Raw genomic sequence first — 17,947 nt, 5'->3', positions numbered from 1 at the left:
AACAAATGAGTTATAATTAAAAGCAAAACCGTATTACAGTGTGGAACGAAGATCATTCGTTCCGCAAAATTCCGCGAAATTACTCGTAAATCGGCGTTTACGTTTGCAGGATAACTATATCTTCGGGGCTGTTTCCGCGTCACTGCAGAAATCCCCGGAAAAACAATTCTATATTTGCCGACGGGAATATTTTGCAGCGTTCCGCCGTTCGGTATAAAAAGTACGCGTACGTGCCGATGTTTATGCGTTAAGTAAAGTTCCGGGCCGTGTAAATACGCGGGCGGGCGCGCGCGTGCATGCGAAAATCAGTAATTACGAATTTATTAGCGATCCAAGGATACGTATACCTACAATATTTTTATCACTTAACCGAACGCGCGCGGAGAGTCGAGCTTAACACAAACCCTCCCTCCCCCTTCCCTCCCCCGCCCGCCGCCTCTCCCAGGCCGGCGTCGACGAAACAAGCAAACATTGTACCGAAAAGTTTGCCATAGAATAATTATTTTGCCGGATCGATGAAAGGAGACCCAACCGATACGACGATCGAACGAAAACAAACCCTCGAGCTCGGCGTAGGAAAGTCTCGGAGTCGCGTCCTCGCAAGGATAAATTCGTGATTGTCGTCCATTGTAACCAATCGGCCGTCTAGTATAACTTTTTCTATTTCGGGATCAAGTGACCCTCCGGCGAGCATTTCAATTTTCACTCCTCGTTTCAATTCGGATGGGACGACTCGACGAACAATTAGTCGTCGTGCAATTTGATCAGCGATTGTCATCGGCGTATCTCCCCCCTCCCCCTCCCGGCGATCCCCACCACGCCGGGCGCCCACGTGCTGGGAAAAAAAACTCACCCGCGGAGAACCATTTTTATGTCGCAATTTCGTTTTTTCTTCTCTCTCTCTCTCTCTCTCTCTCTCGTTTTTTTTTTCGTTTCATCCGTCAACGGGGATTTCCGTGCGGCTCGCGGAAAGTAAACCGCTTTCGATCGATGACAGATTATTCAAGACTTTGGCGGCCGCGCGTTATCGGCACAAATGTTTACACGGTGTACGGACCGCCCATTAGCGGATTTGCCAACGCGATCGACGGAAACAATCGGACGCAAGCCGGTCGAAGGAAACGACACCGTTTTTCGACGATGTCGCGCCGAAAGGAATCGACTGCTGTGAACTCCGCGCGAATCGCGTAAGATAACAGTTGATCATTCCGGTTTCGAAATATCGTACAAATAGAACTGAATCGAACTAAATTGTTCGGTCTGTTACTTGGACTTACGTGGCTCGTTTTAAGATGCACGAAAGTTGACGAGCCGTGCGATATTCGAAATTCCTGAAAGAACGCAACGGAATCCACAGATTTCGCAACACGTCGAATGTATAATTTCTTTCGTGGAGAAATTAATTTTTGTTGCAGTTTATTCGGTGGATCAAGCTTTGTTAGGTCCACACGATTTCGTCGACATCGCGTCGAAAGGAATCGACTGCTATGAACTCTGCGCGAATCGCGTAAGATAACAGTTGATCGTTCCGGTTTCGAAATGTCGTAGAAATAGAACTGAATCGAATCAAATCGTTTAGTTTGTTACTTGGACTTACGTGGCTCGTTTTAAGATGCACGAAAGTTGACGAGCCGTGCGATATTCGAAATTTCTGAAAGAACGCAACGGAATCCACAGATTTCGCAACACGTCGAATGTATAATTTCTTTCGTGGAGAAATTAATTTTTGTTGCAGTTTATTCGGTGGATCAAGCTTTGTTAGGTCCACACGATTTCGTCGACATCGCGTCGAAAGGAATCGACTGCTATGAACTCTGCGCGAATCGCCTAAGATAACAGTTGATCGTTCCGGTTTCGAAATATCGTACAAATAGAACTGAATTGAATCAAATCGTTTAGTTTGTTACTTGGACTTACGTGGCTCGTTTTAAGATGCACGAAAGTTGACGAGCCGTGCGATATTCGAAATTCCTAAAAGAACGCAACGAAATCCACAAATTTCGCAACACGTCGAACGTATAATTTCTTTCGTCGAGAAATTAATTTTTGTTGCAGTTTATTCGGTGGATCAAGCTTTGTTAGGTCCACACGATTTCTAGACTTTAAATTCTTGGCTGCCAGATGTTATTAACCCTTTGCACTTAAAGCCATTTTAATCCCTTGCACTCGAGTGGTGACTCTGAGGCAACACTAAAATTGTTATATCGCGTTCTAAGATAATTTTGATATTATCAAAGTTTAAATATAAAAAATTATTAAGAGCCTAACTGTTGTATGAGTCACAAGACTAAATCTCATATGCATAAAATGCACTTTGTCATGTAAAATGGAAATACCATAAGTCAGAAAAATTAATTTAGATTTACAGTTAAAATGGCTTCGAGTGCAAATTGTTAACTGTAAATCTAAAATGATTTTTCTGACACCTACGCTGTCTCTATTTTCTATGACAGAGCGCATTTTATGCGCGTGAAATTGAGTCTTGCGACTTATACAACAGTTTATACTTTTAACGATGTTTCAAATCTAAATTTTCTCGATGTAAGAATTATTTTGGAATGTGATATAAACATTTTTTAGTGGTGCCTCGGGGTCACCATTCGAGCGCAATTGCTATCGGCTTCCTATTTCACCGCTACGTCTTTGATTTCAGGTAAAATTATCGTTTCATCGAATTTCGAGTTATCGAGTTTATTTTATTATATTATCGAGTTTCGTGAATTTACGTGAAGCTTTTTTTAAATCGCGGCCATCAAAGTGTTAAGGGATCGCCGTTAATTTTACAGAGGTACGTAGCAACTGTCTACAAATACGCGACTAATTACAGTTGTCCGTGACTTTACAAGTCAACATCGACGAACCGATATTTATTATTAAATTCCTTTACGAACGCGTGTTAATTATTAACAATATAATCATTCAATTATTGAAATCCTTTGAACGCTTCAAATATTAAGTTGACGATAATGTACGTTCTCCGATTGTACTCCGTGGCACGCGAATAAATACCAAAGTATTCTTGTCTGTCGACTGCATCGACGTGTTAACGTCCAATTATTGATAAAGCGTATTCAGCGATGCGGCAATGTAACGCGTGAAATTTCTTTCAATTCATTAACGATCCGCGTAACTGTTTTCGTTGCAACGGCAACGAGGATAAATTGAATTTTCGAAGAATTCCATCGATTTTCGTATCCGAAGTTTTTTGCGAGCTTGCAACGATCACACGAGGGCCGCTCTCGTTCTTTCGAGAACGTGCTAATTCTTATCGGTCCACCGTGTAGATCTTTTAACGGTAATAGCGGTAGCAGGATTCAACAAAATTACACCGGTAAATACTTTAACAAGAGGAGACATCGAAAAAACCTCGTGCAGCCGGGTATACAAACAGCATCACCGATGCGAGATGCTGTGTGTGCAGACGAAACGCGAGTGAATAAATAAGCAGGCAAGGAGAGATAGAGAAAAAGGGAGAAAGAGAACGAGGGAGAGAGAGAGAGAGAGAGAGAGAGAGAGAGCGAAAGAAAGGGAGAGAGAGAAAGAGACAGAGAGAGATAGAGAGGAGAAAGAGTGCGAGAGAGGAAGAGAAAGGAAGGGAGCGCGAAGAAGTGGGAAGAGACTGAAAGAGCAACCGGAGTGGGGGAAACAAAGCAGCGGCTCTTTGTCCTTTACTGTAATGCACAATGCAAGTCAACGCGCGCAGCGCCCGCTTCCAAAGAGGCTACAAGACTTCCAGTTACCGTGTAGCATTTCTTGTCGCATCGTTCTTTCGTTCTACATAGGGAATATTTCAGCTGCATTAATTGCTAATCATTAATTACTGCTTATCGGGGCTAAATGACAGTTACTGCACATAATGGGACCGCAATAGTTATTATCAGGCTAAGAAAACCAACGTAAACCGGAGGCTTTGATCGTCCCGCGGAGAAAATTAAGTGACCACGGATGCAAAACTTCGGACACCGAACGATTATTATATATATATATATATATATTATTAGATATATTATATTATTATTAGATATAGTATATTATTATTAGATATATTATATTATTATTAGATATAGTATATTATTATTAGATATAGTATATTATTATTAGATATATTATATTATTATTAGATATAGTATATTATTATTAGATATATTATATTATTATTAGATATAGTATATTATTATTAGATATATTATATTATTGCTAGATGTATTATATTATTATTACACCGCGAATTTTTATGCACAATTTCATATGCACAGATATATATATATTATTAGATATATTATATTATTATTAGATATAGTATATTATTATTAGATATATTATATTATTATTAGAATTAATATAATATTATTAGATATATTATATTATTACTAGATATATTATATTATTATTACACCGCGAATTTTTATGCACAATTTCAACGAGTTGAACTTAAGTAGCATTTTTCAATTCTTCAGATGCTTATAATATTTCGCATTCGACTTGCTCATCTTTCGCCGTAAGTGCACGAAATCCGCAGCCCGGTTATTATTAAATCAAGACAAACGGCGCGAACTGCAGGCTTCCGTCGTCGTTGAAAGAAGATTAGGTGACTTCGAACGCAGAACTCGAAGCTCGGAATTTTGAAGAGTCGAATTAACCGTAATTGAAAATTTCGATGTTTTGCGCGCGAGAACGGTTTTTACGGTAAACGAGATGAATAAATTTTCATTACAGTTCAGTGATTCGTGAAATTGCAAATTTCCACTATTATCATCGCGTTACAGTAATGTCTCTCTAATTGACGCTCAGATTGTCCACAAAAATGGACAATTTGGGAAGAGGAGATACGATTATTCGAGCCTTGCGATTAATTTTTCTAGTTTTCGAATTGTCAATAACTATAAAAAACGAGCTACAAGGCTCGAATAATCGTATCTTCTCGTCCTAAATTGTCCATTTTTGTGCACAATCCAGGATTGGGCATTGTTCCAATCGTTTCGAATAAATAGTGATCTAGAATAATTATTTTATTCGAATGGTAATCGTTCGTTGTTCGCGACAAATCATTCTATCTATCTGTTCGAATAGTTCTTCACTTTTTATTCGAATAAATTATTCGTTGTCGAAGGCAGGAGTGAAACACAAAAATCTGTCTCTCTGTAACAATGTTAGCAAGACGTAACTTAAGAATAAAATACGTGGTTACAGTTGCTGACTTTGCTTTCTTCGGCATTCCGAGTCCCACGTTTATGGAATATTAATTTTAGCGTGAAACGACGTGCTGTGCACAAATGTTGCACAAACAAAATTGAGTCTTACGGGGAAGAAAAGCGATTTAACCGCGACACAAATTGGAATCTGCTTTCACTCGATGTATCGTCGAAATTGACGGGACTTTCGCCGCTAGCGAGAAAATACGAACGTTGTTGCTAAATATCTTGTAACCTTGTACTTCGGTATTTGTTTTGGAATTCGGTATTCTTAGCACCGATATTACTCTGTTTTATGTATATATATACACGTATACATGTATTTGCATACATAGATCGGCAACAATTCTCGTTACAATGGTCACCGGAGAGGAGACACGATAAAAGTTAATACGACGCATTTAACGGAATGCGATTACTGATTAAACACCGTGCTAAAGAACTCCAAAGAAAACACAGGGTACGGAAGGTTAACGAGTTACACGAATCATGCTGACTTGCGTCCTCAGATTTTGCATATAAACGGTGAGTCACTAATCAGCGCGTTCGTGCGAAGTAAGCTGATTAAGTTCTTTACTTCCTTCGCACACGACGCATTAAGCAATCACGTTCCAACTATGAGTATCACGCCCATTATTAGCCGTATCGATCTCCATGTCTAATGGGAGTGCAGTTAAAAATGTCAGCAATATACCACGACCGCGTTTGCCAGTCGCCTAATCGCGCGCGTTTATTGGAATCGCGCCGGAGGTACGTAAGAATTAGTTTCACGCGACGATTATGTCTGTATCACAAAGAGAGATAACGTTTCAACAAATACTTCATAGATATCTAGGATTTTTTTGTTCTTCTATCGAATTCATATTATTGTTCACATTTTGTGGACAGTTTTATTTTTTTGTACTTCGACATAACAAATACATAACAAATCGTTATGTATATATATGTATATAATAATAATAATAATATATAAATATATATATAATATAATATATAATATAATATATAATATAATATAAATATATATATATATATAATATAATAATATATATAATATAATCGTCGAACACACTTAACTGGTTAAAATGATGTGGCAGAATTTTGTGTCATGACGATTATTTCCGTCATTCGTAAAATGTTGTTACAATTTGATATTTAAATTGTAATTTTGGCGAAAACACTAAATTATATTCGTAAATTTTAATATGCTTAAAATGTTTAGAGGTCAAGATTATATTGAATATTATATCATATTATAAATGAAACAAACAAATGACAATTATAAATAATTTCAGTTCGATTCATAACTTCCTGAGAGCTAGCTAAATTATCGCGACACAGTCTGGTGGACGCTTTGCAAAGAGATCGCCACAATGAACTGGATAATTAGCGTGGAGTAACATGTCCATTTTAATATAAAATAATCTCTATTTCAATTTATCATGCTCATATTTTCATCGTTTATATTATTAAGACGTTCTAAAACATATAACATACGACGAATGCTAAATTAAATTCTCCATTTGTAATTCCAGTTCAGCAATTATTAGCCCGTTAATCGAGCAAGTCGAGTGTCCCTTAATTAAACAACTAATTTCCTCGTTCCGTCGTCTCATACTTTCCGCCAGTGCCCGCAGCGTTCCATGTTAACTAACATCAATTTGTGCTCCGTTACATCATCCGTTAAGGTTTCAGCACGAAAAAAGTTACAACCCCGACTAAAGGAAAATTCTGCGATTCTCCTGAATCGCGCGAAAAAGAATATCGCGACGAAACGAATCGATTTGCGAATTACATTGCGAATTACATTGCGCGAACCGCGTTTCGTCGCTACCGTTTTCTCTTGCGCGTCCGAGGGATAAAGTAACGAACGACCATGAAGAAATAGGTAATTCACGTTGACGGTTCAATCGTGCCTGAATATTACAGTTCTAAGCACATAATTCCCCCGAACCGTTTCTGATATTTGATTACACGTCGCGCCGGACAATTTGCGAGTCTAAAGCAGCGTCGCCGGCTGCTATCTGGTTGGCGGAAAATAAACGACTGTTTAACCCGTGTTGCGCGACGATTAGCGTGCCGCCCGGCTCTGCCGTATTATTGAATTGCAACGAACAATATTTGTTATCTATGCGAAATGAACAACCGTAATGCCGCGCGCACGGGAACACGGTAATCGGCCATTTACTTTTCGCTGACCTAATATTATTATTACCGCTACTAAATCTTGGCAAATCCCCGCGATCCCGCGATATCCACGGTTCGCCAAACTAAGGAGCGAACGACGACGACGACGACGACGACGACGCTCTACCATCCGAGCTTCCTCCCGCTTTTATTATCTTTCCCTTCTTCGCGAGGGCTCGAGTTACAGTGTTACGAGCACAATGGTCGGTAGGCATCGCCATCATTTGTTTGGTTGCCAAGTGTAGAGAATGGGTCAGGCTCTTAGACGCTTAGGAGAGCGCATTCGCTTCTATTATGATCCTCCGGCCATCTATCATTCACGAGGTAAATTCGAAATCAATTTCCTGTCTCTCGGCTCGCGCGGCGGCGGAGGTGGGAAACCCTTGGCGCTCTTTAATGCGCCAGCGATTCATTATTTCAGATTAGATTTAACACCGTCGAGAACCTAACTGTTGATCCGCGGGCCGCTTCTAGATTTAAATCTACACCTCGTTAATCTTAATACGCGCGTTAATTAATCTTGTTGCAACTTTTTCGCTATTCCGACGTGATCGCGTTCTACCCTTGAAAATCGCAGCTTTCTGAAAAGAAAAACCTTGCTTTTCATGCCCGTTTGTGTAATTTATACGTCATCCTTTCTTCTTTTTCTTTTTTCTTTAAGTCGCCAATTGAAGCGAGCACGTGTTGCGTTCGGAGGAGCTCTGTCGGAACTCGTATGTTTCCTTCAATTTGTTTTATTCTTTTTTTTTATTTTTATGTTTAACTTGTTTCGCGTTAACCCTGTCGAGGGGTTTTCGTGATTTTATACGTAAATAAATAATATTATTATGCAAAAGTTTCGTGGTCTAAACTCTGAAACGGAGCCTTCAATTTATAGAATTAATAATAATACAGTTTATGCCGGTGTAGGTACTACGATAAAATAAAGTGAGAGAGAATTAGTGCTCGAATTAAGAAAAAAACGCTCATCTTCCTCGATTAACAATTCGAGATTACAATGACTGTGCCATTGAAACCTCCTTCAAAAATGTTCTTATCGCACACGTGGCTCAGAATTTCTACGATAAAAGTCCAAACTATAACAACGATTAATTAAACGACACTAATTTAAAGAACTTTCTCTTGCAGACGTATTTTTTATTTTTACATTTTACAAGTTCCGTTCAAACTAATATTTGTTCTCAACTTGTGATCCAATAATTCTTTTTGTTTTATTTCAAAATGTCCTCTGTATGTACTTTAAACAGCGTTTTCCAAAATTTTCTTGATATTATTTATGTATTTTCATTTTTACATTTTACAAGTTCCGTTCAAACTAATATTTGTTCTCAACTTGTGATCGAATAATTTTTTTTGTTTTATTTCAAAATGTCCTCTGTCCGTACTTTAAACAGCGTTTTCCAAAATTTTCTTGATATTGTTTATGTATTTTCATTTTTACATTTTACAAGTTCCGTTCGAACTAATATTTGTTCTCAACTTATGATCCAATAATTCTTTTTGTTTTATTTCAAAATGTCCTCTGTATGTACTTTAAACAGCGTTTTCCAAAATTTTCTTGATATTATTTATGTATTTTCATTTTTACATTTTACAAGTTCCGTTCAAACTAATATTTGTTCTCAACTTGTGATCGAATAATTTTTTTTGTTTTATTTCAAAATGTCCTCTGTCCGTACTTTAAACAGCGTTTCCCAAAATTTTCTTGATATTATTTATGTATTTTTATTTTTACATTTTACAAGTTCCGTTCAAACTAATATTTGTTCTCAACTTGTGATCGAATAATTTTTTTTGTTTTATTTCAAAATGTCCTCTGAGACGGTACTTTAAACAGCGTTTTCCAAAATTTTCTTGACCTCTGTTAAAATACAACAGTGTTAAAGTATAAACATTACGAACATAACCCGTCGCAAGAAAATGCAATTATGAATTGAAGATTGGTTTTCAATTAAAGCGAAATGAATATTATTTCATGTTACAGGAACTTTGCTCGTTGCGAGTTATCTTCTGCAGCAGGTTTTAGGTGATCCTTCATGGAAGCGTAAAAGGAGCGCAATTTCTACGGTCGTAATTGAATTTCCTCTCGAATTAAAACATGGAATCACACGCGAGGATTCACTCGATACTGCCACTACCCCGTTAACTGGCCTGAACTCCTGTGCATAGATTGTCGAATCCCGGCTCATTGTGATAATTAACACGATTTTACCAAAGCTACCAGATACGCGTGATTGAATCAAAACCATACCAGGCCCGACAGGAGTTAATTTCCGCCATTAATATCCAGTCGTTTGCTACTCCCGATAATATCGCGTACACAAGGTGTACCAAACGATAACGATGCTCGAGATCTGATACAAAATGAAATTTTCGGTTCGCGTCTCCGAATTTGGAAAAAAAGTATGTGCAATCGATACTGTTCACGCAGACACAAAAATCGAGCGTGTTCTCCGATCGCTCGTTTATCATTCTACAAATCTTTCGTCGTGTTACGATCAATTTTAATTTATGCATCATGTGCCAAAGATACGTTTGTCGAATTATAATATAATATTTTAATTTTTTAAATCTGATATATTTTCTATGATTTTAAGTTGCTAATTTTATTTAATGCTAGGGGATGCATGGAAGTTAAACAGGGTGTCCCAAAAATGTCTCCCAATCCGGAAATGGGTTCCCAAGGTAATTTCAAGCAACTTTTTCCTTAGCGAAAATGCAATCCGCGGCTTCGTTTACGAGTTATTAACGAAAAACGCTGACCAATCGGAGAGCGAGTGCGGCCAGCGCTCCGCCATTGCGGCCAATGCTGCGTCGCGCTTTCTGTCTGACGCGGCGGTAGTGGTCGCGAAGCGGAACGTCAGCCGTACGCATCTCTCATTGGTCAGTGTTTTTCGTTAATAACTCGTAAACGAAGCCGCGGATCGCATTTTCGCTAAGGAAAAAGTTGCTCGAAATTACATTGGCAACCCATTTCCGGATTTAGAGACATTTTTGAGATACCCTATAGAGACAGTTTAAGGAAGAAGATGCGAAGGAGGCCGAGCCATATGTAGAAAACCGATGAAGCTATTGACACGGATGTGCAATGTTAACGAAGTGACAATGTATAACGAAGAACGATACAAGGAAAAATATTATATAAATATAAGAATAAAAAAGAAATATAAATATAAGAATTCCGCCATTCAAAGAAGTCAATCACAGAGACTTTGGTCTATTAGCAGATTACACGTTGACACTTTCACTCGAAGTTGCCGCACGCCACTCTAATTGGAGGCACTCGATACTCGCGACAGCGCATTCTGCCCTAATAATCATCGGGAGAACATGCGCGACCATTTACAATCTTCAAAGCGAACATCCCGTTACGCGGAAACCTAATTTTCGAACGATTCCACAGTCTCCGATTTCCATGCGACGATGATATCTCGCGCACGGTGTCGCAACGTTTTCGGACACCGTGTACATACATCGTGGCAGCTCCTAAACCGATTCGTGTATCATCGCGGGAACGGTTTTACGGTTGAAGAATGCTAGCGCGAAAATTATTGAACCACTTTATGCCCGTTGAACGGCGCCACATTAGCGGCAATAAGCAAACAAACGACGAGTCGCGGCCGCGCCATCGTCAGTGGCCGGCTCTGCCAGCGACAATTGTTGTACGTTGACTCTTCTCTGCCCTCTCTCTCGCACTATAAATAATCTGTACAATTTCTAGAGGCCTTCTCCCGCGTCGACGAATTCCCCGGTGGTCTCGCTTCGCATAAAGGACTTTGAGCTTATGTGACGCGTGAAATTATAACGGCGGGTTGGAAACGAAAAAAAAGGAAGAGAGAGAGAAAGGGAGAGAAAGAGAAAGAGAGAGAGAGAGAGAGAGAGAAAGGGAGAGGAAGAAGAAGAGGAGGAGCCAGAGGAGAAGGAGAGCGGGACAGTGAGCGACGGCAAGGCATTCTTTGAATAGTGGAATTACTTGCAGTAAGAAAATGAAAATCTAGAAGACGGCCGAGTAAACCGTATAAAGGAGAATGCTTTTCCTACGATGGCCACCGCAATTATATTACTCCGCGCTGATCCTTTCTACCGTAAGCTTTGCTCGTCACCGGCCGTTTGAACCGCCTTACGAAGCTTTACTTTTTAACCGCGACGCCGAGGAAAACGTGAAATCCTTGGACACTAGTCGAAGGAAAAGCTGATGAACGCGGCCGACTTTGATCGCGATATTACTCGGCTCTAGTGAAAAAAAGAAAGTTGTTTAAAGTCGCTCGGATTCGTCGAGGAAGATCAGTCGAGACGCAAATACGAATGAGAATATATATGACATTAGAAATATATTGTAATTAGGCCAATTCCGATTGTCTTGTCAACATTGGACCTATCGCCTCGTAAAAGTAAGGACATCCAATTCGTTTGCGACTCTGAGGCGACGCTAAAAATTGCATTTTCAAAAGAATTTCTACGTTATTATATTTTTCTGCATTCGATAAATTTTCAAGGTTATTTTATAAGCCTTTTATAAGCATACACGTTCAATTTCATGTGCAATCGAATAAAAACAATCATAACAAATGGACATATTTTAGGTTGAAACAAATGCCTTCATTTTGGAGTTAAAATAGTCTCGAGTGCAAAGAGTTAAAAATTCGGAAAATCACAGTTTCCCGCGACTTTCGACCGAAAATTGCGAGAATTGCATACGTATAAGTCACAGAGATCTACAAAACGCATTTTTTAAATTTTCGACACATGCTCGGATAAAAAGATACAAAACGCGAGTTCAATTTTTCTGCCATTCCGAGTAATAGCAAAATTTAAAAAGAAAGAATTTCGATAATTTTCTAGCAACATAGCCCTTCTGTCATCTAAAAAAAAAACGATCAAATCGTTTAGTTCCGTCTTAAAGAAGTTACACCGTTTTAAACATCGTGCAATGCGAGAGTCGCCGCGCATAAATTTCACATAAGAGAAACACGAAGCTTCGTTGGAAAACTAACGATTAACTGGAATCGATCATCGCGAGCACCGACTCGCAAGAAATGTTTACCCGACTTTTCGGAGAACGTTTCCTTCGCCGGGCATTGTAGCGCGATAGCTGCTGCGCAAATACTATCCGCCCATGATTCATGGTTCGCGATGGAGCACACAAGCCCGGAGAATTATCCGGGGCAAAAGAATTACACGAATTAGCAGTCGCGACTCGGCCCGCGTTGAAAACTATGTACAGTAATGTCTCTCTAATTGACGCCCAGATTGCGCACGAAAATGGACAATTTAGGAAGAGGAGATACGATTATTCGAGACTTGCGGTTTATTTTTATACAGGGTGTCCCAAAAATGTCTCGCAATCCGAAAGTGGCGGATTCCTCGGGTCATTTGAAACAATTTCTTCCTTTACAAAAATGTTCTCCGAGGCACCGTTAACGAGTTACTAACGAAAAACAGTGACCAATGAGAGGCGAGCTCAGCTGGCGCTAGGCGGCCGAGCCAACGGCGCCAGCGGTCGAGCGGTCGAATCCCAGTTCCGCTGATTGGCTCGGTCGCCTCGCGCCAGCTGAGCTCGCCTCACATTGGTCACGGTTTTTCGTTAATAACTCGATAACGGTGCCTCGGAGAACATTTTTGTAAAGGAAAAAGCTGCTTCAAATGATCTGAGGAACCCGCTATTTCCGGATTGCGAGACATTTTTGGGAAACCCTGTAGTTATAAATTGTCCACAATTATAAAAACGAGACGCAAAGCTCGAATAATCGTATCTCCTCTTCTCAAGTTGTCCATTTTAGTGGACAATCTGAGCATCAGTTAGGGAGGCATTACTGTACTTAGGTATTTGTTTTAGAATTCAGTATTCTTAGCACTGATATTACAGTAATGTCTCCCTAACTGACGCTCAGATTGTGCAGAAAAATGGACAATTTAGGAACAGGAGACACGATTATTCGAGCCTTGCGATTCATTTTTCTAGTTTTCGAATTGTCAATAACTCTAAGAACGAGTTGCAAGGCTCGAATAATCGTTTCTTCTCTTCCCAAATTATCCATTTCAGTGCACAATCCGAGCGTCAGTGAGGGAGACATTATTGTATCCCGGACGCGATAAAAATTGGGCAAGTTCGCGCGCGGCGTCTCGAGTTCCGCGCGCGCCGGGTAAATGCACTTACTTTGCCGGTCATAATTTTTTCGCCGCAACAGCCAGGGGCCCCGGCGGCCTCGACCGTTCCCCTCCCGGTGTTTTCGCGAAAGTTCAAGCAACGAGGGTCAGAAAAAACGAGGATCGGATCCCCGTTGTCTGTCCGGTTGGTACTTACGGCTGCGGCTGGGTGTCTCGCCGGCGCGGGGTACATCTTAATTGTGGCTAAATACTTCTCGAGGAATCACACGTGTCCACTGTGTCCTTTGTACACGGTCACTTCATGATCCATTCCCTGGCCCGATCTTTCTATGGACATTCTCAGGATCCTGGAGAAACGCCAGCGGTCTTCCCTCACCGTTCACCATCGAGATTCTCTCGCCGGCTGTAATTATAACACGACACGATTCGTTACTTTCAGCGAAACCGGCGAACATCGTCGACTTGTTCCACGAGGCTTTCAGTGTGACTTTGCGTAACATCGGAGAGTCGGAAAAGTATCGACGCGAGAACTACCAGATAAATAACGTTGTTTTAACCGTAATTTCTCGTTATCGTATCAGCGAAACCGTGAAGTTTCTTTCGAAGAGAATTTACGAAATTACTGTGACTCTCTCGTTTCGGAGTACATGCCGGTTCACGCAAAGTCTCAATAAACTCTCGTAATTGTTATAGAACATTACGGAAACAGTGAGTTTCGACGGTTATTTTAGTATCAAATAATTACGACAGCTTTCTGGTATGCGACGTTCGTCCGCGATTGGAACAGCGAATTTTTGCTGTAATTTTGTGGAACGAGTACATTTTACGTTCTGGAAATTTCTTTTACGCGAGGAGAAAGCATCGTTTCCTTTGCAATTTTGAAGCGATTACAATAGGTCGAAAACGATGCAATAAGGCAAATGGAAAGTGGGTAAATTAAATCGCAATATACAGGGTGCTCCAAAAATGCCTCGCAATCCGAAAGTGGCGGGTTCCTCGGGTCATTTGAAGCAACTTCTTCCTTTACAAAAATGTTCTCCGAGGCACCGTTAACGAGTTATTAACGAAAAACAGTGACCAATGACAGGCGAGCTCGGCTGGCGCGAGGCGACCGAACCAATGAGCGGAACTGGACTTCGCGCGCTGGTTGGCTGGGCCGCCTCGCGTCAGCCGTACTCGATTCTTATTGGTCACTGTTTTTCGTTAATAACTCGTTAACGATACCTCGGAGAAAATTTTTGCAAAGGAAGAAGTTGCTTCAAATGATCTGACGAACCCGCTATTTCCGGATTGCGAGACATTTTTGGGACACCCTGTAGACTCGATTAAAATCGTTTCCACGAGACGTATTTATTTTCCTCGGCTGTTAAGAATAAAAAAGGATATCCTAGGTTCCAACATGCTTGTACAAAATGTTTAAACGGTTCTCTTTAATTTAGCAGCATTGTTATTTTCTGCGAATGAACTCCGAATTTTTTTGAGCATCATAATCGCGTAACATTGACACGGCTCGCGCGCGATTCGCGCTCACTTCGCCGGCGAAATGTCTTGTATTAAATTTCGAAACGTGAAAACAAGCTGCGAACGCGCGTATCGTAGGCTTACAAAACAATAGCTTTTATTTCCAGTTCGCATGGAATGGCCGGAAACGCAACCGGCGCGTCGCATATTGATTTTTAAATAATTTATATTCTCCGGTTGCGCACAGAGACGCGGCTTTATGAATCCGGCTGATCAATTTATCGTTCGATTTACGATCCCTGTAAACGCGTGCCCCCGATCCCTGTGAACGGTCGCATTTATCCTAATCTCCGAGGCGTATTTCCAGCGCGCGCGACAATGAAACGGAATAAAAGCGGACGGAGGAAAAGAAGGCGGGAAAAGAAAGTGCGCTCGCGCCCAGTTCTGCAAACACAACACAAAGCTGTCGCATGTGCAAAATGTCACGTACGAAAACTGTCTCGCATTTTTTTAAGCCATTTTCCAATAAACACTCCACTTCCGAGCGTTAACACCCTTCGCCGATATTTCTCGGAAAGCAACGAACAAATAATCATTCGTGCGCGACTATCAACCAGATTCGCGATACGAAAGCGTATACATCATCGAGTACGTGATTTACATTCACGATCGCGCGAAGATTGAAGAATTCGCACGTCTAAAAAATAAAGGGTGCGTAAATTTAAAGATCGCAAAATTCAGATATATATATATATATGTATATATATATCAAAGTATCTGAATTTTATATATATATATATATATATATATATATATATATATATAGAGAGAGAGAGAGAGAGAGAGAGAGAGAGAGATAAGATATATATATATATATATATATATATATATATATATATATATATATATATACAGAAAAATCGTTACTAAGATTCCTATTACATATTAACCCTTTGCACTCGAGTGGTGACTCCGAGGCACTACTGAAATTTGTTATATCACCTTTCAAGATAATTTTGATATTAACAAAGTTTAGATTTAAAACATTATTAAGAGTGTAACTGTCGCGCGAGTCCCAAGAGTCAATTTCATATGCATAAAATTTTTCGTCATATAAAATATAAATATTATAAGTCAGAAAAATGATTTTATATTTACAGTTAAAATAGCTTCGAGTGAAAAGGGTTAAGCTTGTCATTTAGTAATCGTATATAGCGATTATTGAAGAACGGTTCTTTGTGCTGTGTTTTTCTGTGCCATTTATTATTGTATAAAACAAAGTTCTTTAGTGTGCAGCGTTTAATACAAATCGCTGGATCTTCTGGAAAATATAGAGTTGATTTGGAGACTATAAGCGTTTTATAGTCGCAATGATTAGAATATTTTCGATATAATTATGTATGTAATTTTTCTGACAAAGTCTTGAAAATATATATTTTGTGTAACGTCTTCCACGCGGAATCGAATTACGTAGAAATTCATTCTCCAACGTCCATTTCCTTGTTAAGAAAAATTCCTCTCCTGTGAAAAAATTATCCGATCGAAGAATCCACGCACAATTTTCTTCGACATATCGTGTGCACGAGTCACGGTAAAAATTTCAGCTTAAAAACTTCGTTCGAGTTATATTGATCGCAACATTAACTGACTAAAAAAAAAGAAAAACTGATTAAAAAGGAAATTTGTCTGCGTTTGCTCGAACGTTTAAATACTGATAATAACAGAACCGAATTTTATACCGACTCAAAAGAACGGAATAACATTTATACTTGACATAAGCAATTAGAAGAAATTACATCATCGATCGGACTTGTCGAAGTATGAATAAAATGTTAATCAAAGAAATCAGTTTTCCCTCGGTTCGTGTGAATTGGTACGGAAAGAACTGTGATTTTGCCACGGCCGTTATAGTTATTACTATCAGTCCCTCTCCCCCCCCCGTCCCCCCTACACCCCGTTGCCGTAACAATTGTTCGCGAGCGCACGTGTCATTACGGTCTCTTTGTAACGCTGGATGATGTTCCGTGTAACATGAAAATGGAGTCATGTAACTCTGTTATCAATCCGTTCTCCGTGGATAATATATTTCACGGGCGACGTATAATGGGGCGGGGCGTGCGTGAAAAACTCTCGGACAAATTCGAACAGTCATTTCCATCAATTTGCAATAAACGAGAGCGATGAAAACTTTCAGCGGTTTTAACGCGCGTCGCCTTTATCGCCTATTTGCGTATCGCTACGTAACACGTATAGGCCATGGTAGATGAAAAATTTATTCATAGAGTTTACGGACAATCAATTTCGGCGTCGGATACAAAACGGTCGAAAATTCGATGTCTACAACGACAACAATCAATCTACCGACTACATACGTACTGTGCGCGGCCCGATGATTTTTTTCCGTTCCGAGTCGTAGCTCGTTCCGACACTAACGGCGAAATTCATTGGAGCATTCTGCGCCAACAAATTTTATTTTACATTATAAATTGCTTTTTTCCCCGTCGCAGAATGAATCTACCCTCGCTAAATTGGTTTTTACAATTCGAACTAGAAAATGTTTGCGCAGCGTAACGACCGGACCAATATGCATTTACAGCGCGAGGATATTGTTCGAATGGAAGAAAACGTCAACGACGGACGCTATCATTCTGAGTCCATCGTCCAAAAATCTTCGGGCAAGAAGTTTCTCCTTTCGTACAAACTGTCTTTCCTTTTTTAGAAACGAACGAATTGAAGCTGGAAGAAACGAATCGGAAGCTCCTATCTCGCGAAGTCAAATTGGCTTTTAACCTTTTAGGTACGGCTGAATTCAGCGTGAGGCTATTTTTCTGGACAGCAGAGTCTGATGTGTACTGTACAGAGTCTGATACTGTATATACAGGGTGTCCCAAAAATGTCTCGCAATCCGAAAGTGGCGGGTTCCTCAGGCCATTTGAAGCAACTTTTTCCTTTACAAAAATTTTCTCCGAGGCACCGTTAACGAGTTATTAACGAAAAAC

General features: G+C 39.9%; 1 protein-coding gene across 7 annotated transcripts in view; it reads right to left on the bottom strand.

Annotated features, from left to right (window-relative positions):
- Nucleotides 1-17,947, bottom strand: part of gro (TLE family member transcriptional corepressor groucho) — a 224,795-nt gene that overhangs the window by 192,576 nt on the left and 14,272 nt on the right. For all 7 annotated transcript variants that reach the window (XM_033467812.2, XM_033467811.2, XM_033467816.2 and 4 more), the window contains exon 2: nucleotides 13,684-13,890. In XM_033467812.2, the coding sequence (XP_033323703.1) occupies nucleotides 13,684-13,719 (36 nt within the window). In that variant the 5' untranslated portion in view covers nucleotides 13,720-13,890. The remainder of the gene's footprint in view (nucleotides 1-13,683; nucleotides 13,891-17,947) is intronic.

Source organism: Megalopta genalis, chromosome 4 (assembly GCF_051020955.1).
Source record: "Megalopta genalis isolate 19385.01 chromosome 4, iyMegGena1_principal, whole genome shotgun sequence".
NCBI lineage: Eukaryota > Metazoa > Arthropoda > Insecta > Hymenoptera > Halictidae > Megalopta > Megalopta genalis.
The sequence above is the reverse complement of the archived record's forward strand: the minus strand, read 5'-3'. Positions and strand labels throughout refer to the sequence as shown.